Genomic DNA, 21,612 nt, shown 5'->3' on the forward strand with positions numbered 1-21,612 from the left:
CTAGATTATCTCACATCAACTGGATGTGAATATATTATGTTTACATTATCATTCATCCATTACCTACAAAAGATACTGAGTGATTCAGTTAAGCCTTTCTTGCCCATAATCAAAGCAAATGTCAGCATTAACAATTGTTTCCTAACTTTACAATTATTAATTTAAACAAAGGCCCAGATGATCCAGTCTCTGATCATTTGGAGATATACAAGGGTCCTCTCAGAAGTCCTGGTACACAGATTGTGTGGTAATTGCCCAGGATGTTTGAGTCTCCAATAGGCAATTACCCAGCATCTGGAAACATTTGTAAAAGTCTCCAACTCTGAGTCAGAAGTGGGGTCCTTAGACTGTTCTTCCTCATTTAATAATTACTTAGGAAAAGTTAGAGTGATGAAACCACAGTTTAACTCCAGGCTAACTATACTACTGCATCCTCCAAACGGTCACACAGACGCTGCCTTATATTCAACCACCTTCCTCAAAACAGTAACCTGACAGTTCTCCACCCTGGATACTCCGGTGACCTCACAGACGCAAGACCTGAACAAATCCCCTGACAAGCCCTATCCCTCCTCCTTATGGGCCACAACCTACTTCCATAGGCACACCAATCAATCCCTCACACCCTGACACATAAGCTCTGTCCTTATGGGCAGCCAACACCTACTCCGCCAGGCACCTGACCAATCAGTAACCTTTGCCCCCACCCCCTCCTCCCACATACTGAGGTTCAGCAAGAAATCTCCTGTAAAGGGGTAAGTGAACAACTTTTTGAGTGATCTGATTGGGAAATAAGAATTCTAACCCAGATTAGAAGATTCGAGCCATTGACTGTATGAAGTAGGAGATATAATGACATGATGAAATAGATAATCAAAATTACAAAGACTCTCCAGTTTCTGTCATGGTTTCAGAATTTATGCATCTTCATCCATATGTATTTATAAGGATGAATTGGTATCCAACCCCTCTTCTGGGAGGACGGGACAGAACTTGGAGATATCAGTGGGTTTCATCACTGTCTGTTGAGGCACCTTCTGCTCCCCCGAATCCTCTTCCGTTGGATACATTCACTTTTTGCACTGTTAACTATTTCTGAAATAACTGCCTTAAAATCTCATATCCCTTTATCCCAGGGGATCATCTGTATATGACTGCCATGCCTGTCCTTGACCGAGATGGTCACACAATCTTACAACACTCAGGAAGTTTGACACCATCCAGGATAAAGCAGCCCACTTCTTTAGCACTATTTCCACAAGCACCCACTCCCTCCACCACTGACACTCAGCAGCAACAGCAGTGTGTACTATCTACAAGATATGCTGCAGAAATTCACCAAAGATCCTGAAACACCCCTTCACAACTTATGAACACTTCTATTTAGAAGGACAAGGGCAGCTGGTACATGGGAACATCACCATCTGAAAGAGATAGTCGGAACTGCAGATGCTGGAGAATCTGAAATAACAAGGTGTAGAGCTGGATGAACACAGCAGGCCAAGCAGCATCAGAGGAGCAGGAAGGCTGATGTTTCAGGCCTAGACCCTTCTTCAGAAATGGGGACAGGAAGGGAGTTCTGAAATAAATAGGGAGAGAAGGGGAGGTGGATAGAAGATGGATACAGGAGAAGTTGGGGGAGAGGATACAGACAGGTCAAAGAGGTGAGAATGGAGCCAGTAAAGGTGAATGTAGGTGGGGAGGTAGGGAGGGGAAAGATCAGTCCAGGGAGGACGGACAGGATGAAGCTAGTAGGTAGGAGATGGGGGTGGGGCTTGATGTGGGAGGAGGGGATAGGTGGGAGGAAGGACAGGTTAGGGAGGCAGGCACAAGCTGGGCTGGTTTTGGGATGCGGTAGGTGGAGGGGAGATTTTGAAGCTTATGAAGTACCATTGGACTGCAGGGTTCCGAAGTGGAATGTGAGTTGTTGTTCCTGCAACCTTCAGGTGGCATCATTGTGGCACTGCAGGAGGCCCATGATGGACATGTCGTCTGAGGAACGGGAGGAGGAGTTGAAATGGTTCGCAACTGGGAGGTGCAGTTGTTTAGTGTGAACCAAGCGGAGGTGTTCTGCAAAGCGACCCCCAAGCCTCCGCTTGGTTTCCCCAATGTAGAGGAAGCCACACCGGGTACAATGGATACAGTATACCACATTGGCAGATGTGCAGGTGAACCTCTGCTTAATGTGGAAAGTCTTCTTGGGCCCTGGGATGGGGGTTAGGGAGGAGGTGTAGGGGCAGGTGTAGCATTCCCTTGCGGTTGCAGGGAAAAGTGATGGGTGTGGTGGGGCTGGAGGGGACTTTGGAGTGGACAAGGGAGTCCCAGAGAGAGTGGTCCCTCCGGAAAGCAGGAAAGGGTGGGGAGGGAAAAATATCATTGGTGGTGGGGTCGGATTGCAGATGACGGAAGTGCCAGAGGATGATGTGTTGGTTCCGGAGTTGGTGGGGTGGTACATGAGGATGAGGGGGATTCTGTTTAGGGTGTTATTGCGAGGGCGGGGTGTGAGGGATGAGTTGCGGGAAATGTGGAAGACACGGTCAAGGGCGTTCTCAACTACTGAGGGGGGAAATTGCGGTTCATAAAAACGAACACATCTGAGATGTTTGGGAGTGGAATGCCTCATCCCTGGGAGCAGATGCAGTGGAGGCGAAGGAATTGGGAATAGAGGATGGCATTTTTCATGAAGGTGGGTGAGGGGAGGTGTATTCTCAGTAGCTGTGGAGTTGGTGGGCTTGAAATGAATATCAGTTCCCAGGTGGTTGCCAGAGATGGAAACACAGATGTCCAGGAAGGGGAGAGAGGTATCGGAGATGGTCCAGGTAAACTTAAGGTTGGGGTGGAAGGTGTTGGTGAAGTGGATGAACTGTTCGAGCTCCTCTTGGGAACATGATGCAGTCATCAATGTAATGGAGGAAGAGATGGGAATAGGGCCAGTGTAGCTTTGGAAGAGGGATTGTTCCATGTAACCTACAAAGAGGCAGGTGTAGCTTGGACCCATGCAGGTACCCATGGCCACCCCCCTTGTCTGTAGGAAGTGAGAATTGAAAGAGAATTTGTTGAGGGTGAGGACTAGTTCAGCTAGGTGGATGAGGGTGTCATTGGAGGGGGATTGGTCGGGCCTGTGGGACAGGAAAAAGCACAGGGTCTTTAGGCCATCTGCATGGGGAATGCAGGTGTATAGGGACTGGACGTCCATGGTGAAAATGAGGTGTTGGGGATCAGTGAATTGGAAGTTTTGGAGGAGGTGGAGGGCATGGGTGGTGCCACAGATGTAGGTAGGGAGTTTCTGGACCAAGGAGGAGAAAATGGAGTCGAGATAAGTGGAGATAAGTTCAGTGGGGCAGGAGCAGGTGGAGACAATGGTTCACCCAGGGCAGTCAGGTTTGTGGGTTTTGGAAAGGAGATAGAAACGGGCGATGCGGGGTTGGGGAACGATGAGATTGGAGCCTGTGGGTGGGAGGTCACCTGAGGTGATGAGGTTGTGGATGGTTTGGGAGAGGATGGTTTGTGCTTGGGATGTTTGGGGTCATGATCAAGGGAGGAGGTGTCGGAGAGTTGGTGCCTGGCCTCGGCGATGTAGAGGTCAGTGCGCCATACTGTAAATTGCACCTCCCTTGTCCATCTTCCTCAAGGTACTCACCGTCCTGACTTGGAAATATATCGCCTTTCCTGTAGCGTAACTATGTCAAAATCCTGCAAATCCTCCTTTAAGGCATTGTGGGTCTACCTACAGCACAGTGACTACTGTCGTCAAAAAGCAGCTCACCACCACTTTCTCATGGGCAACCAAGGATGGGCAATAAATGCTGGCAAGCTAGCGATGCCCATGCCCCATGACTGAACGAAATAAATAGTCCTTTTTCTCTGTAGAAGACGCACTCTTCTCCGTTACTTACAGATTGGCTTTTGTCTTGAAAATTAGTTGTTTGCCATTATTGTTTGGCAATGCAAGTTCAAAAGTCGAGGAAAATGGATTTTAGTTTCCTGTTCTGTAAAGATCAGAAAGTCACTTCAAACAATTAATTTGAGAGAAAAAAAATTCCTAAGAAATCATGTGACTTTAGTTAACAAGCAGCAAGCCGATGAAGGAGGTATTTGCGTGGTGTTTGCTGACTTGAGGTTTAAAGCCCATCAAAAGAAAGAGGGGGTCCAGAAGCAAGTTTATTCAGGTAGAAATGGGTTGCTTCAAAAAGAAAAGATCCCTAATGGCAGAAGTGCTTCAACAGTCAATAGCCGTCTAACCAGTCAGGGCTGGATGAAAAAAAACTAATTACTTGTAAGAAATCAAGAAACAGTAGTTCATGGAGGTGTCAGACAGAAGTTAAAAGAACCCATGTTAAGTAATGTGAGCTAAGTAAGCAGTTTGTTTAAAAATGTTATGAAAATATCTTAAATTTAAGGAATACCAATGTTCAAGTGCAGAAATATATGGAATTGAAACCAATCACTGCCCTACAATCTGAAGAAGAAGCTTTACTGTGGAGACAAGGGTGATCCTTCACTGAATTTCCCAGGCCTATGATGTTATTGCTGAGGCAGAAGTGTTGAATCTTTCTTTCTTTCTGATCTTTGCAATGAGTTTGTTGCAGATAATCATTGTATATTGCAATATCATTTGTGTACTCCTTTTGAGTAACAAATGCTCTTTATATGCCCTTTAGTTACGAGCATAGTGGCAGCCTCTTAAGAATGCTTTCAGTTACTGGCCATCACAATAAACTCAAAGAAAAATTAAAACTTATCAAACCAGCCTGAGAACCGATTTGTCCAGTACTGCCTTCGTCTAGGACCCTAGCACCTTTCTTGAAATACTAGGAAATCTCTCAGTTACATGATGTCTGAAGTTGTTGAGATCTAAACTAAGGACTAAAAAAATGTGGAATTTTAGTGCCAAAAGCTCCACCTTCTGAATCCTCAATTTCCAACAAAATCACTCAGTACTATTGATCAATGAGTGACATGTAAAGTTGAGCCTAGTGTCTATCCCCTAATCCAGTCATGTTGATACTGAGATGACATCCAGGTCAACAAACCACCAGCAACCTAAGTATATAAAATGTGAGGCTGGATGAACACAGCAGGCCAAGCAGCATCTCAGGAGCACAAAAGCTGACGTTTCGGGCCTAGACCCTTCATCAGAGAGGTGCTGCTTGGCCTGCTGTGTTCATCCAGCCTCACATTTTATTATCTTGGAATTCTCCAGCATCTGCAGTTCCCATTATCTCTGATACTATAGCAACCTAAGTATGACAGGTCATACACTTACTCCCCAGCTTTACAGGTTTTTGCTCACAAAGACTAAGACAGTTTATTTGCATGAGTCTTCTTGGCTTAACTTGCATTAGGCCTTTCCTTTCCCAACCTCTGTTCTGGATACTGACTCAATTAGAATTCACATTAAGCAAATCTTACAGTATTAATCATTATCACTGGAAATGTGAATACTTGTGTGCCTGCTCAGCAGATGAGCATAGCATCAAGCTGTGATACCTGCAGTCAGAGAGCCTGCTTGCACTTATTATCAAAGACATTTGAGCAAGAAAGTCCTGCCATTCTAATCAGAGATGTTTATTGTATTTCATCATAACATGAAATTTATGTCAATGAACTTGCAGGGACTAAACATTTCCTTTTTTGAACACTTGAGGCAGTTCCTCTTTGTCTTCCATTCGACCTTCTCATTCACAATTTCTTTAAGCTTTCATCATCTTTTCTGTGTGTTGTGATCTTTTACATTTCCTTGAATATTTCTTGCCTCCTATTGCTACATGTTAATAACACTTTCATTTAATCATCTCATTCTGCGGTTAAGCACTTTACAGGTTATTCTATATGTTTCCCAATGTGAGTATGTTTGCTCTCATCCCTCTTGTTCTTTCTCCTCATAAAAGAATGATATAGGATCCACATTTTAAACATTAACTACTTTGTTCTCTGTACAGTTGCTGTCTATAACTGGTACTGTTTCAAGACCTCACTGTTTTTGTTTCATTTTTAGTTCTGTTTTTGCTGTTGCCGTTGTTGCAATGAAAAGTTCCAGTACATTTACAGCGTACAATTGATGGAAAAAATCTAGACTGTCTATTAATAATATATGTTCTTGTTTCATTTAACAGGAGAACCTTGAATGTATGGGTAAACCAAACTTATTGGTTTACGTACGCTTTGTTGTAAGTATCTTTGAACAAATTCTGTCAGTTATTTGTCACTTAATTTCAATACCTCTGAAATGCCTCTCTCTCTGTTGCAGTCCTGCCATCTTCATTTTAATCATTATCTTATCTTGCTGTGATGGTGTTCGACGTAAAGCACCTTGGAACATCATGCTTCTTTTATTATTTGTAAGTTATTGTAAAAATTAATATTAGTATTTTCGATATTACACTCAGTGAAATATTACTTTAGTTTTTCTGGAGTCCATAACAGGGCCTTCGATCTAAACTTGGGGTAAGTGTTTGAACCCCATTGTTGCTTATCTGCTCAGTTCATCTCTAACAGTTAGCATGTGATTCTTTGGATGCTCTAACGTTGAATGCATCACTGTGATGAATGCCTTACCCCAGAGCTTCACAAAGTGGGGGTCAGTCAGGACAACAAGTGGATCATTAGCTAAAATATTGGGATCTCTTTACCACACCCCACACTCACAGATCTTCTGTTCCCTCAAGCCATTCTCATTGATGATTTTCTCACTCCCAATGACCTGTCACATATTTAACTGAGGGGATTCAATAATTTTCAAGCCTCAAAATGGGATCACCTTGGAGAAAAGTTTGGGAAGTGCCAGTCCACACTGTTGGCAGCAGATAAAAGCTAACTTGCAATCTTGTTAACAAAGTGTGGAGCTGGATGAACACAGCAGGCCAAGCAGCATCTCAGGAGCACAAAACTTGTTAATAGTGATTGCACCACTAAGTGAAATTAATTACAAATAGTACAAATTCAATGATGTATTATAATTCAGTTATCATGTCTCTCACCTTCCATTTTGTCTCATTTCATAACCACACTTAACAGCTTCTTGATGGCAAGACTGTGTGGAAATCAAAGCCACCTGCTCTGATGGTCACAGCCAGTTTCTGAATTTGTGGTCCATGTCATAGATCTGGTCACCTTTCGACCCAGGCTGGCACTAAATTGCCAGATTCGGTGCAAGCATGATGTCCTTCAGATGGCATAAATAACATTCACTTTGATTTAAACTCTTCAGAAAGTAAGTCATAATGTGAAATTCTTTTCACTTGCAGACTATTCTGGAAGGCTTGCTGCTGGGAGCTGTTTCAGTGTAAGTCTTAATTTTGCTTAAATTACATCCTTTATGCAATATTAATCAAATGTATGATGTACTTTTAACTTGAATCATTTAATGTTTTATGTTTTTATTCCTTCTTAGTTTTTATGGTGCTGATGCAGTGATGTGGGCTGTTGGTGCAACTGTATTTGTGTCTCTTGGATTAACACTATTTTCTCTGCAAACCAAGGTACCATTTACAATACTGTACTAATTTCTTCTGGTGTTAAACTGCTCATTGCTGAAATCTAAATAGTTCAAATCTTTCCTTTTTCAGTGGGACTTTACAGCAAAAAGTGGAGTTTTATTCGTGGTACTATTGGTTTTAGTAGCATTTGGGATTCTATGTGCCATAATACAATCATTTGTAAGTTCTTTTTTAAAACTTGTTATTACATTGAGAAGTTTAATTTTAGAAAATGTAAAATCAGTCTTCAATCATTTCTTGTAAAGTGCTAAATATGAAAAATGTGCTGAATATGTTGAGGTTTCATATCAACGCCCCTATATTTATTGTTTGAGAGCACTATATGTAAATACTAAAAATATTTCTCACTGGGCCATGCTAAGGTAACATTATCCAGATATATATAGTCATTTGGAAAGAATCATATAATAATCATGAACAAGTCATATTGATGTTCTATCTCACATTAGGTTTTCACACTTAATTATCCCTTATTTGCATCATATTAAAATTATTTTTCTATTCCCATCTATTTTGAAATTATTTGTCTTTTTTCTCTGCCTTTTTTCATTCCACTCTGCCCATTGTTTGCTTCCTAGCCCCTTCATACACATAACCTCACATTCCCAAGCAAAGATTTTGACCACACATATTCTTTATAATAATTTGATGTTTTCTCAAAGAGGCAGAAAAGAAGACATTTAAAATAAAATGTTCAACTGCAAAATTGATAAAGGGATGTTGATAGATGTCCTATATATGGATATTCAAAAGGCATCGATAAGGTCACATACAGGAGGCAGTTTATCAAAATTAAAGTATACTGTACAGGAGTTAGAGTGCTGGCATGTATAAAGGACTGGCTAACAGACATAACACAGAGAATAAGAATAAATGGGTCATTTTCATATTGGCAGACTGTGCCTAGTCTGGCACTGCCAAGATCTGTAATTGGGTCCCTAATGTTTCTAACAAATATCAATGACTTGGAGGTGGGGACCAAATGTAACTTTTCTAATTTTGTAGATCATACAAAGCTAAGCAAGAATATATGTTGTGAGGAAGATATAAAACATTTTCAGGAGAATCTAGATAGGCTTAGTGATTGGGCAAGAACATGGCAGATAGGATATAATGTGGGAAAATGTGAAATTATCTGCTCTGATAGGAGGAACAGATGTACCAAATATTTCTTAAATGATAAGAAGTTGGAAAGTGTAGATGTGCAAAGAGACCCAGGTATCTTTGTCAATAAGTCACTGAAAGTTAACATGTATGTGCAGCAAGAGATTTGGAAAGCTAATGGAATGCTTGCTTTTATCACAAGAGGATCTGGGTACAGGAGAACAGAAGTCTTGCTTCAGTTGTACAGGAGTTTGGTTAGATGGCACCAGAGTATTGTGTATGCAGTTTTGGTCTTTTATCTCAGGAAAGATATTGTAGCTATAGAGAGATTGCAACAAAAAAAATTATCAAACTTATCCATGGGATAGCAGGAATGTTTCCAGAAGAAGGTTTTGGCAAACTGAGACTGCATTCCCTAGAGCTTTGAAGGATGAGAGGTGATCTCATTGAAACATACAAAACACTGAAGTAGATAGAAATGGCAGATGCAAATAAGATGTTTCCCCAACCCAGGAATTTAGAACCAGGAGACACAATTTAAAAATAAAGGGTGCCATTTAGGTCTGAGATGTGGAAATTTTTCTTTTATTTGGAGGGTTGTGAAACTTTGGAATTCTCTAACCCAGAGAGCTATGATAAGTCAGTCTTTGATTATATTTAAAGTTGAGGTTGGTGAATTTTTGACTATCAATATGACTAAAGGTTATGAAAATAGTGAGAATTAAAAGCATTGAAGTGCTGATCAGCCATGATCAAATTAATTGACAAGGCAGGCTTGATGGGCAAAATGGCGTGTTCCTATATACCTAGCAATATCTGTGTGTGTGTGTGTGTGTGTGTGTGTGTGTGTGTGTGTGTGTGTGTGTGTGTGGTGGGGGTGGGGGTGGGGAGGGGGAGGTTAGTGTGTGGGGTTGGGTGTGTGTGGTATGGGATGTCGACCAAAGGTGGTTCTGTGAAGCACTTATTCCACCTCATTTTTAGCATTGTTTGAAGGAATCTAAACTAGACTGAATAAGAAGATATGCTACGAAATGGTAGAGGAATTTTATATGGTGATCATAACATACATATGAACACCTCACTCTCCATTAAAGATAATGGGAAAGCAACTGGATTTGTGTTTTGTATTGGTCATTTGATGAAAGAATCCAATCAATATGTGGCTACTTACAGAGGAGATATTTTGATTATTTGTGAAATTTAGTGATTGCAATACAATATGATTATTGCACTTCAAATATTTCAAGTACAATGCTGCCTAGCATATCTTCAAAAATACATAGGAGAGGATCCAGAGAAAATAAACAAAGTTTTGGAGTTATTGAGTTGGCATCATGCAAGTGAACTACCATGGAGAGTGAATTATAAAGGTAAATGTTTAGCCCAATTGAGATTTGAATACTATTATGTCTGAGCTGGAAATTTGATCAAAACTGTAAACACAAAATTGGAACACAAAAGTTGAAGGATTATAGTTTTGAATAGTGAATGACAGTTACCAATTTGCTCTCTCATCACAAAGTGATCATAAGCTCATATTGGGGAGTTGAAGACAGGTATCAGTGGTGCCAGCAACATTCATACATCACAAATCCCCAATGACCTCTGGGCTCATATTTCCGATGTGTGCTCCAAGGGTGCCTGCTTCCACAATGAAACATGGAATCCCTACAGTGTGGAAGCAGGCCACTGTTTGTGCAAAGTTGTAAATGGTCCATTAGAAGAAACCACTCCAGCCACAGTATTGGATTTTTACAGTGTGCTGACCAAAACATATTGCATAATAAACCACTATGTTCAGAGAAAGTATATCAGTTTCAATTTAAATTATTTGTATTTTTCCTACAGTGGCTCCAGATCATTTATGCCTCCTTAGGAACATTGATCTTCTCGATTGTGAGTATTTTTCATGTCTTGTCTCTTCAGATCACAATCTTGTATATGTTCTGTAAGCTTTCCTCACACATTAGTACAATAACTGTGCATTGTATCTGTAACATGGAGTGAAATAGTTCTGTAATGCTCTTGATAGAAAATTATTGCCAGGACATTTTACTTTGAACACAACTGCATTTGCCTCTTAACTATGATTATTTCCAGTTCCCATCCTTTCGCTGCTCTTTTCAATGTTTTCACATCAACTGTATTCTTCCCTTTCAAGGTTCTTTATAGCCATTATATTTTACTTATTTCTTTTTACATTGTCCTGCTAAACCATTTAACATTATGTTTCTTGAATCTTTGCTTAGTCTTTGGAACACTTTTAGTTTATGTGCTTAGCAAAATGCCCTGATAAATATTCCACTTGACCTCAATTGAATTTTCTTGAGAGCTATGATCTTGTCAAACTGGCCACACTCAACAACTTGCATTTAAATAGACTTTGCAACAGAATTCAACATCCCATGGTGTTTCATAGGGTATCAGAAATAAACACCAAACCACATAAGGATCTATTAGGGAAAATTAGAAATAGATTGGTAAAAGAGGCAGATGTTAAGGAGTATCCTAAAATAGGAAAGTCAGATAAGGAAGGAATTCCATAACTTAGGGCCTTTGCAGATAAATAGTGGAGCAATTAGATCAGGAGTGCTCAGGAGAACAGAATTGGACAATCGATGGTACTTTGGAATGTTACAGGCCTGGAAGACATTAGAGATGGGGAACGAAAAAGAGGCTGTTGAAAACATTAATATATACTTTAGAATTGCGGTGTCACTTAACAAGAGGCCAATATTCATCAATGAGAACAGAACTTGTGAATAAAGGCACAGGCAGCAGAGTTTTGGCTAATCTCATGTTTAAGGAGGGTAGAATCATAGACCCTACAGTGTAGAAGCAAACCATTCAGCCCATATCAACCACTTTGACAGCATCCCACCCAAACTCACTGCCTCACCCAAGACAAACCATCTGACATTGGAGGGATTGAGAAAGGCAGTGATGAAGTAGAGCTGAGAGTCATGAAAACATATGTGGAGACTAATACTGCATTTTGTGATGTCGTAGGGGGTAACTTGTAGGTAGGAAACGGGAGAGAGGGACACGGGAGCCAAAGCATGGGGGACACCAGAGGCATTGGCACAGGAATAGAATGTGTAGACCATGCACCTAATTCTCTGGCTATGTTGAGTTGGATAAGAGTGGAACCCACCAGCTGGACAATGGTGGGCAGAAAAAGAATGATGATGATGCAGTTAGCTCTGTCAAAGGTACAAACAGTGAGAAGGAGGCAGAAAGGCTGTTTGCCTCTGTCACAATTACACAGGACTTAGAGAAACTAATTTTGTGGTTGGAAACCTGATTTGATATGTTCAAACATTCAGGTCCATGAAAAATGAGCATCAATTTCCTTTTAGAATAATGCATCTAATCATAGAATCCCTACAGTGGGGAAACAGGCCCTTCGGCCCAACAAGTCCACACCGAACCTCAGAGCATCCCACCCAGACCCATCCCCCCATAACCCACCTAATCTACACCTCCCTGAGCACTATGGGCAATTTAGCATGGTCAATCCACCTAACCTGCACATCTTTAGACTGTGGGAGGAAACTGCAGCACCCGGAGGAAATCCACGCAGATATGGGGAGAATGTGTAAACTCCACACAGACGGTCGCTCAAGGCTAGAATCGAACTCAGGTCCCTGGCGCTGTGAGGCAGCAATGCTAACCATTGTGCCATCGTGCTGCCCCAATTTATTCAGGTTTGCTCTTTCCAAGCTGCTGTCCATTGCTATAAATTGTGTCTGCATCATTGAGTGGATGGTAAAGATCCCACAGTACCATTTGAACAATTTGAACAGGGACAAATTGTCTATTCATCCCTATTGCAGTTGGCCGGATCAGGCTCATGTAGAATGACCACTATTTTCATTGATGTACTAATCACAGCACCGAAGATAATTCTTCATTTTGTCAATCTTCAAGTATATTGTTTTATATTTGGGGAATAGAGGAAGTGATGGAAGGATTCACAGGCTGATTAGAACTACATCATAATTCTTTTTTCCATGGCCAACAACTCCCGGCTGGGACTTGAACCCAGAGCTTCTAGTTTAGAGGTAGAGAGCACAAGATCTCCATCCAAAAGTAATTGATAAGGAGCTATAAAATGCTATTGTGCTATTTAAAAAACACCATAATAGGGCTGACATTTTGCAGGCGCATTATATTTGCCTCTTGCAATAGTGTCAGAGCCAACTGATGGAACTCCTGATAAGCTACTTTTACCTCAGCACATTTAACATATTTTACTTACAAATATAAACTTCTCTTTCTATTTGTTCTTTTCAGTACCTGGTGGTTGATACTCAATTAATGCTGGGAGGAAAGCACAGATACAGTCTGAGCCCTGAAGAGTACATATTTGCGGCATTGAATCTCTACCTTGACATCATAAATCTCTTCCTTTTCATACTCCAAATTATTGGTCTGAGTCGTTAGTAAGTTTCTAAGAAAATATATTAAGCATATAACATGCTAATCGTAAATTCAGCTAATGCATATGATTATTTATGGGTGATGCTTTTTGAAAATAAAAGCTGCTTTTCCAGAGAGAAAATATCTGTTAAATTAGATGATGATGGGAAAAAAAAGTACACTAAACTTTCAACAGTTGTGGCTCTGATTTCACTGCACCAGTTCAAAAGGAAGAGTTTTAAATGCCACGCTATAGAATCCGAACGGTGTCCATAACTTACGACATACATAAACCCATTATCAAAATTCCCCCAATAAGATAAATTTAGAAAGAAAACAACTGGTAGGTACCCAAATTAAAAGATATCTTGAGTAGATTTGTAACTTGAGTTGTGAATATTGTGCTTGGTTGGCTCGCTGAACTGGTTTGTTAGTCCACAGAAGTTTCATTACCCTGCTGGGTAACATCATCAGTGCAGCGCTGTTGTGTTTTCCTGCCTGGTATTTAAACTCTGGGGTGTGTTGGAATTGGTTACCTCATTTCCAGTTTTTCTTCGCAGTGGTGTACACATGGGGTCTAGTTCTACATGTTTATTGATGGCCTTCTTGGTGGAGAACCAAGCCTCTAGAAATTCCTGTTTGGCCTCTCCTAGGATCTTGATGTTGTTCCGGTTGAACTGGTGGTTCTCCTGATCCATGTGAATGGAGACGCATGAGTTTCATGGGAGGCTGCACTGATGATGCTACCCATCAGGGTGATGAAACTTCTGCGAACTAACAAACCAGCTCAGCGAGCGAACTAACCACAATGCAAGATATCATGTTATCAATGCTTCCTTTGTCTTTAGGTCAGAAATCAAACAACACCAGTTTAATGTCTTAATACATTAGTGTTTATTCCAAAATGTCTGCACCTATTTGTGATATAGATTAGTAAAAATTGTACAATAGTACAATTGAAAATTAAAAGTGCTGAATATAATAGTTTTTAAAATTGTGAAATTGAAGTAAGCCAGAAAAGTACTTCAGTTCATATATCTCTAAGTCTGGGAATATTTTCCAAATAATTATGAAAACGTCCAGTGAAGAATTATGACAATAATTAAGGGAAGATTAAAAGGGCTGTTACCATGAATAAAAGATTAAAGAATTCAAAAAGATTGAATACTTTGACAGGAGAAACGCAGTTCACAATGCCAAATTATATATGTTTGCATCTATAAGCTTAACAACAACAAAACACAGAAAAGACATAGATGAAAGAAAATACAAACTAGCGCATCTTTTTCATGATTTAAAGGCATCATAATGTAGAAACTGATAAAGGATCCACAACTATCTGCGAATTTTCACAACCGAGAATTATGTTATTATCTTAAACCGCAGGTTCCTGGCCAAGGTAAAGAAAGTTGACCACGGCCAGACTCACGAGTGTGACCTCCCGAGGATCAGTAGGATCCATAAGTTAATAGATATTGACAGCTATATGAATTTACTTAGAATAAGAGAGAATTGTCCTTCAGTCAAAATAAAGGTTATCTGAACCAAGTTTGGAAAAACGAAATGAGAGGGATGTAGTTACAATTAAGAGATAAGACTTATATATGAAAATATTATTTTTGTAACCCGAGATAAACTACACGCATTGAGGAGCAAACTAAAAGACAGTCTGATTTATTAGGTTTACTTAGATGTCAGATTCACTTAACTGGCTTAGGCACCACTTTAATATTTGATGGCTAGACCACTTAAGATAATCTTTTTGTAACAACTGAAATTTAGAAATGTTCTGTACTGGAAATAGGACTGCACCATCACTTTCTTCAGAATGTATTTAACGTGTGTTGCATTACCATGATTTTGAATTGCAAGTTTCGTTATTTAATAAACTTACATGTACATTTTTGAATTGATGTAGTCTCACGTTGCTTTCTGTATTATAAAGTCGAGAATCTTACTTTGTGCTCCCTGTGGTGAAGGAATACATTGCTGAGGACTGAGAATTTTTACATGGACACTCACGACATCTAGGAATTTATCATGTAACTTCAATTTACTGCAGAGACTGTCTGGAGGATAGGAATTATCATAATCATCTCCTTTCCTTTGGGCCGGAATCATTCAGTCCTTCAGGCTTATTTAAGTGTGTTTGCAATCTGTCTCTACCTGAAGTTAACAGGAATCATTTGAGAGATATACCTGATCTGGAATTATGCCAAAAAGAACCTTATTATTATAATACACCACATAATCTCTAAGATATAAACGGAAAGTGCTGGTGAAACTCAGCAGGTCTGGCTGCACCTGTGGAGAGAAAAACTGAAGAGCTGGATTTTCCCAAATTTTGACTAAATGTCATTTTCAAGGAGTTCCATGGAGTGTTTCTCTCCACTAGTCCTGGCGAGTTTTCTCACACAATTTTATACTGCTCTCCACATTCAGTATGTATCCCCCTCTCATGCTGTTGCTCTCATGGAAACTTGTGCTCAGTTATGCCTGAGGTAATACCGTGTCAATATTCCGGAGGAATGTACGGCATTACAACAGGAATGTCACTGACCTTCTGTACTCCACAAGGATAAGTCCCACCATCTTCTCTCTGCTACCTCACTCTCACGCTGATTTTACTGATACACCCACCTCCCATCAAGATCTACCACTCTCACGCCTGCATGCAGCATCCTCACTCAATCATTCTCACCCATCCCATCTCCCCGAACTATGAAACTCTCCTACTCTCTACAGTCCTCACTCATGTACTCAGGATACCTCACTACCTTTCCTGACTGTGCAAATCACCCCAAGACTGACCAAAGATCTCCCATTGACCTTCATTTTGATGTTCAAATGTAACCATTTGGTTCAGGCTTGCTCGGAAGGAGCTCAAAAGTGGACTGAGGAGGGCCAGGAGGGGGTACAAAAAAGGCTTGGCAGGAAGGATTAGGGAGAACCCAAAGGCATTTTACTCATACGTGAGGAATAAGAGAATGATCAGGGAGAAGGTAAGGCCGATCAGGGATAGCGTAGGGAACTTGTGCGTGGAGTCTGAGCAGATACAGGAAGCCCTAAATGAGTTTTTTGCTTCGGTTTTCACTAAGGAAAGGGACATTCTTGTGAATGAGAACTTTGAGGAGCAGGAAAACAGGCTTGAACAGATCGAGATTGAGGAAGTTGATGTGCTGGAAATTTTGGCAAACATTAAGATTGATAAGTCTCCAGGGCCAGACCAGATTTATCCTAGGTTGCTCCGGGAAGCGAGAAAGGAGGTTGCTAAGCAGCTGGTGAAGATCTTTGCTTCCTTACTCTCCATGGGAGTCGTACCGGAAGATTGGAGGGAGGCAAATGTTGTTCCTCTTTTCAAGAAAGGGAATAGGGAAATCCCTGGAAATTATAGATCAGTCAGTCTTACGTCTGTGGTCAGCAAGGTTTTGGAAAGAATTCTGAGGGATAGGATTTATGACTATTTGGAAAAGCATAGCGTGATTAAAGGGAGTCAGCATGGCTTTGTGAGGGGCAGGTCATGCCTTACAAATCTTATTGAGTTCTTTGAGGAAGTCATAAGACAGGTTGATGAGGGTCGAGCAGTGGATGTGGTGTACATGGACTTCAGCAAGGCATTTGATACGGTTCCCCACGGCAGGCTCATTCATAAAGTCAGGAGGTATGGGCTACAGGGTGATTTGGCTGTCTGGATTCAGAATTGGTTGGCTGACAGGAGGCAGAGAGTGGTTGTAGATGGTAAGTATTCTGCCTGGAGGTCAGTGCTGAGTGGTGTCCTACAGGGCTCTGTTCTTGGGCCTCTGCTCTTTGTAGTTTTTATAAATGACTTGGATGAGGAAGTTGAAGGGTGGGTTAGTATGTTTGCTGATGACACAAAGGTTGGAGGTGCTGTTGATAGTATCGAGGGCCATGGCAGGCTTCAGCAAGACATTGACAGAATGCAGAGCTGGGCTGAGAAATGGCAGATGGAGTTCAACCTGGATAAATGCGAAGTGATGCATTTTGGAAGGTCAAACTTAAATGCTGAATACAGGATTAAAGGAAGGATTCTCGGCAGTATGGAGGAACAGCGGGATTTTGGTGTTCAAGTGCATAGCTCCCTCAAAGTTCCCACCCAAGTGGATAAGGTTGTTAAGAAAGCATATGGTGTTTTGGCTTTCATTAACAGGGGGATCGAGTTTAAGAGCTGTGAGGGTTTTGCTGAAGCTCTACAAAACCCTGGTGAAACCACACTTGGAATATTGTGTCCAGTTCTGATCACCCTAGTATAGGAAAGATGTGGAGGCTTTGGAGAGGGTGCAAAGGAGGTTTACCAGGATGCTGCCTGGACTGGAGGGCTTGTTTTACAAGGAGAGGTTGACTGAGTTCGTACTTTTCTCTCTGGAGAGAAGGAGGAAGAGAGGTGACCTGATCGAGGTGTACAAGGTAATGAGAGGCTTGGATAGAGTCGATAGCCAGAGACTTTTCCCCAGGGCAGGATTGACTGCCACGAGGGGTTATAGTTTTAAGGTGTTAGAAGAGGGTATAGAGGAGACGTCAGAGGGAGGTTCTTCACCCAGAGAGTTGTGAGCGCATGGAATAGTTTGCCAGTGGAAGTCGTGGAAGCAGAGTCATTCGTGACGTTTAAGCGACTGCTGGATATGCACATGGACAGCAGTGAATTGAGGGGAATGTAGGTTAGGTTATTTTATTTTTGGGTTAGGATTATTCCACGGCACAACATCGTGGGCCAATGGGACTGTTCTGTGCTGTACTTTTCTATGTTCTATGCATTGCAGCCATATAACTGCATGTTCTGATTACAGAATTTTCCTGTCCATTGAAAGTAACAGATGTAAAATCATAAGCTGGAGCTCATGCATTTTCATGATGCATGCTCTCAGTCCGAATGGAATTTTTACTTTATTGTGCCACTATTGCTGATTTTGACTCAGAGAATTTTTCTTTTTTTTGTCATTACTGCTGCAGGAAGTAATTTTATTTATCAATGTTCAAGCTGTTCAGTAGTAAAATGTAAGATTAGAAAATAACAACCACATATTTTAGAGACAGGTCAGGTGCTATGGCTTGTACATTATTCTGTTTTGGTTTAATTGGCCATTCAAATTTTAGCCTTCAAACAATCATCAACATTTTTACTAACTTGTGTTGAAAATTTAACAGCTGTCAAAATTTTGTTCATCTATCTGCATTTGTTTGTGGTTATCAGCTCACAAAACTTTATTATGTACTGGTCACAAATTAAAACACAAACATTCCAATCAGACTTCTTACACTGAAGAGGGGTCTTGACCTGAAACATCAAGCTTTCCTGCTCCTCTGATGCTGCTTGGCCTGCTGTGTTCATCCAGCTTCACACCATGTTATCTCAGGCTTCTTACTCCATAGTATAATGACTATTGAAGAATGATCTCTCATTTGGAGACAGAAAGGCTAATAACAGGCCATCATATTTATCTGCAAACACTGCAGGAACTTCATGTGAGACCAGGTGCAAGATTAAAATTGGAAATTCAGAATTTCCTGTTGGTTTTGTATTTCCACTGTTAGCATTACCAACATGTCATGACTATGTCTGTCTTAACATTGAAATAACTTAGGCAGTAAAACAGCTTAGATTTTTATCAATCTATTTTTCTAACCAACCTGTTCAGAGATGTTATTACACACCCCAGAAGCAGGTTGGACTTGGACCAGGGTCTCCTGGTCCGGGGTAGGGACATTACCCCTGTGGCACAAGAGGGGCCCCCTACCAATATATGGTAGATTAAAATGAAATGAATCATAGAAGGTTAAACTGAAAGTGTAGATACATTTGCATCTGCCATTAATTTGCCTTCTCACCCAACCCATCGAGATCATGTTGAAGGATCTCAACTATTTTAGTTTAACTACATTTTTAACAATGTGGTAAGTGGTATTTTATTGGCAGTCAACCTCTGTGGCACTGGAAATTAAACATTGCTTCAGTGGAATCTCATTCTTTCAGATTTACCTTGTTGGAGATTTTACAGTTTTCTTCTGTTCCTTTTCTCACTCTATCGATCCAATTTTGCTTTCACACTTTATTTTACTTTCCGCACTTAGTGTTAAATTCCCTCGCTCCAACTTGCATTTTAATCTAAAGACTTACATGGTTAATTTCACAAGTCTTCCGATTGGCTGATGAGACACATAGTTGCTTGTTCTCTCAGCTCCCAGGTTTCAGCCTTCCTTCATTGTGTGGTTATCAGCTTGCATTTTCAGCCGCTTGCTACACAAGTCTATGTCAAAGTTTAATTTGAAATAGCAGGTCTCATCAATGGTTTATGCATTTTGATATCCTACCACTGTATATTGTAGCCCATTGAGAACACTGAGTTACTAGGAGTCACTTGATGTGAGATCATTTTTCTAATAATCACAGCCACTCACTGAGATAATGTTATTTTTAAACTGTAAAAGTAGGTCTGGCTCATTGATGCTGTGAGGATGGTGTTTTAGCAATAACGGTTCCCACGGCGACTGCAAAGAAACTTCTGTTACTTTGTCTGCATTGGGATTATTACTGTTAACGTGAAAAAAATGTGATCTACGAAAATATTGGAACATAAGGGATCAGTGCAGGGCCCCCAGTTATTCACAATATATATTAACAATTTGGATGAGGGAACAAAATGTAACATCTCCAAGTTTGCAGATGATACCAAGTTGGGTGGGAGGGTGAACTGTGATGAGGATGCACAGATCCTTCTGATGATCACAATGCATTGGGTGAGTGGGCGAATCAATGGCTGATGCAGCATAGTTTGGATAAATGTGAGATTATTCACTTCGGAAGCAAAAACAAGAAGGCAGATTACTACCTGCATGGTTGTAAATTGGATGAGGGGAGTGTGCAGCAGGACCTGGGTGTCCTTGTGCACACCAGTCGCTGAAGGTAAGCACGTGGGTGCAGCAGGCGTTAAAGTAGGCAAATGGTGTGGTGGCCTTCGCTGCGAGTAATTTTGAGCACAGGACCAGTGATGTGTTACAGTTGTACAGGGCCTTGGTGAGACCACACCTAGAATATTGTGTGCAGTTTTGGTCTCCTTTTCTGTGGAAGGATGCTCTTGCTCTTGAGGTTGTTCAGAGATGGTTTACAGGCTGATCCTGGGAATGGCGGGACTGATGCTTGAGGAGAGATTAACTAGGTTGGTGATAATGGGAACTGCAGACGCTGGAGAATCCAAGATAATAAAATGTGAGGCTGGATGAACACAGCAGGCCAAGCAGCATCTCAGGAGCACAAAAGCTAACGTTTCGGGCCTAGACCCTTCATCAGAGAGGGGGATGGGGTGAGGGTTCTGGAATAAATAGGGAGAGAGGGGGAGGCGGACCGAAGATGGAGAGAGAAGAAGATAGGTGGAGAGGAGAGTATGGGTGGGGAGGTAGGGAGGGAATAGGTCAGTCCAGGGAAGACAGACAGGTCAAGGAGGTGGGATGAGGTTAGTAGGTAGGAAATGGAGGTGCGGCTTGGGGTGGGAGGAAGGGATGGGTGAGAGGAAGAACAGGTTAGGGAGGCAGAGGCAGGCTGGACTCGTTTTGGGATGCAGTGGGTAGAGGGGAAGAGCTGGGCTGGTTGTGTGGTGCAGTGGGGGGAGGGGACGAACTGGGCTGGTTTTGGGATGCGGTGGGGGAAGGGGAGATTTTGAAGCTGGTGAAGTCCACATTGATGCCATTGGGCTGCAGGGTTCCCAAGCGGAATATGAGTTGCTGTTCTGCAACCTTCGGGTGGCATCATTGTGGCACTGCAGGAGGCCCATGATGGACATGTCATCTAAAGAATGGGAGGGGGAGTGGAAATGGTTCATGACTGGGAGGTGCAGTTGTTTATTGCGAACTGAGCAGAGGTGTTCTGCAAAGCGGTCTCCAAGCCTCCGCTTGGTTTACCCAATGTAGAGGAAGCCACACCGGGTATAATGGATACATTATGCCACATTGGCAGATGTGCAGGTGAATCTCTGCTTAATATGGAAAGTCATCTTGGGGCCTGGGATAGGGGTGAGGGAGGAGGTGTGGGGGCAAGTGTAGCATTTCCTGCGGTTGCAGGGGAAGGTTCCGGGTGTGGTGGGGTTGGAGGGCAGTGTGGAGCGAACAAGGGAGTCACGGAGAGAGTGGTCTCTCCGGGAAGCAGACAAGAGTGGGGATGGAAGAATGTCTTGGGTGGTGGGGTCGGATTGTAGATGGCGGAAGTGTCGGAGGATGATGCGTTGTATCCGGAGGTTGGTGGGGTGGTGTGTGAGAATGAGGGGGATCCTCTTTGGGCGGTTGTGGCGTGGGCGGGGTGTGAGGGATGTGTTGCGGGAAATGCGGGAGACGCGGTCAAGGGCGTTTTCGACCACTATGGGGGGAAAGTTGCGGTCCTTGAAGAACTTGGACATCTGGGATGTGCGGGAGTGGAATGCCTCATCCTGGGAGCAGATGCGGCGGAGGCGGAAGAATTGGCAATAGGGGATGGAATTTTTGCAGGAGGGTGGGTGGGAGGGGGTGTATTCTAGGTAGCTGTGGGAGTCGGTGTGCTTGAAATGGACATCAGTTACAAGCTGGTTGCCTGAGATGGAGACTG

The 21,612-nt window shown here is 41.8% G+C and overlaps 1 protein-coding gene across 1 annotated transcript in view; it reads left to right on the top strand.

Moving 5' to 3' along the window:
• zgc:110410 (uncharacterized protein LOC553618 homolog) overlaps positions 1 to 14,938 on the top strand; it is a 34,305-nt gene extending 19,367 nt beyond the window's left edge. The window contains exons 4-10 of the mRNA XM_048560118.1: positions 6,117 to 6,170; positions 6,251 to 6,341; positions 7,248 to 7,285; positions 7,394 to 7,481; positions 7,569 to 7,658; positions 10,452 to 10,499; positions 12,900 to 14,938. Of these exons, the coding sequence (XP_048416075.1) occupies positions 6,117 to 6,170; positions 6,251 to 6,341; positions 7,248 to 7,285; positions 7,394 to 7,481; positions 7,569 to 7,658; positions 10,452 to 10,499; positions 12,900 to 13,049 (559 nt within the window). The 3' untranslated portion in view covers positions 13,050 to 14,938. The remainder of the gene's footprint in view (positions 1 to 6,116; positions 6,171 to 6,250; positions 6,342 to 7,247; positions 7,286 to 7,393; positions 7,482 to 7,568; positions 7,659 to 10,451; positions 10,500 to 12,899) is intronic.
• Positions 14,939 to 21,612: the final 6,674 nt, after the last annotated feature.

This window comes from Stegostoma tigrinum, chromosome 2 (genome assembly GCF_030684315.1).
Source record: "Stegostoma tigrinum isolate sSteTig4 chromosome 2, sSteTig4.hap1, whole genome shotgun sequence".
Lineage (NCBI taxonomy): Eukaryota > Metazoa > Chordata > Chondrichthyes > Orectolobiformes > Stegostomatidae > Stegostoma > Stegostoma tigrinum.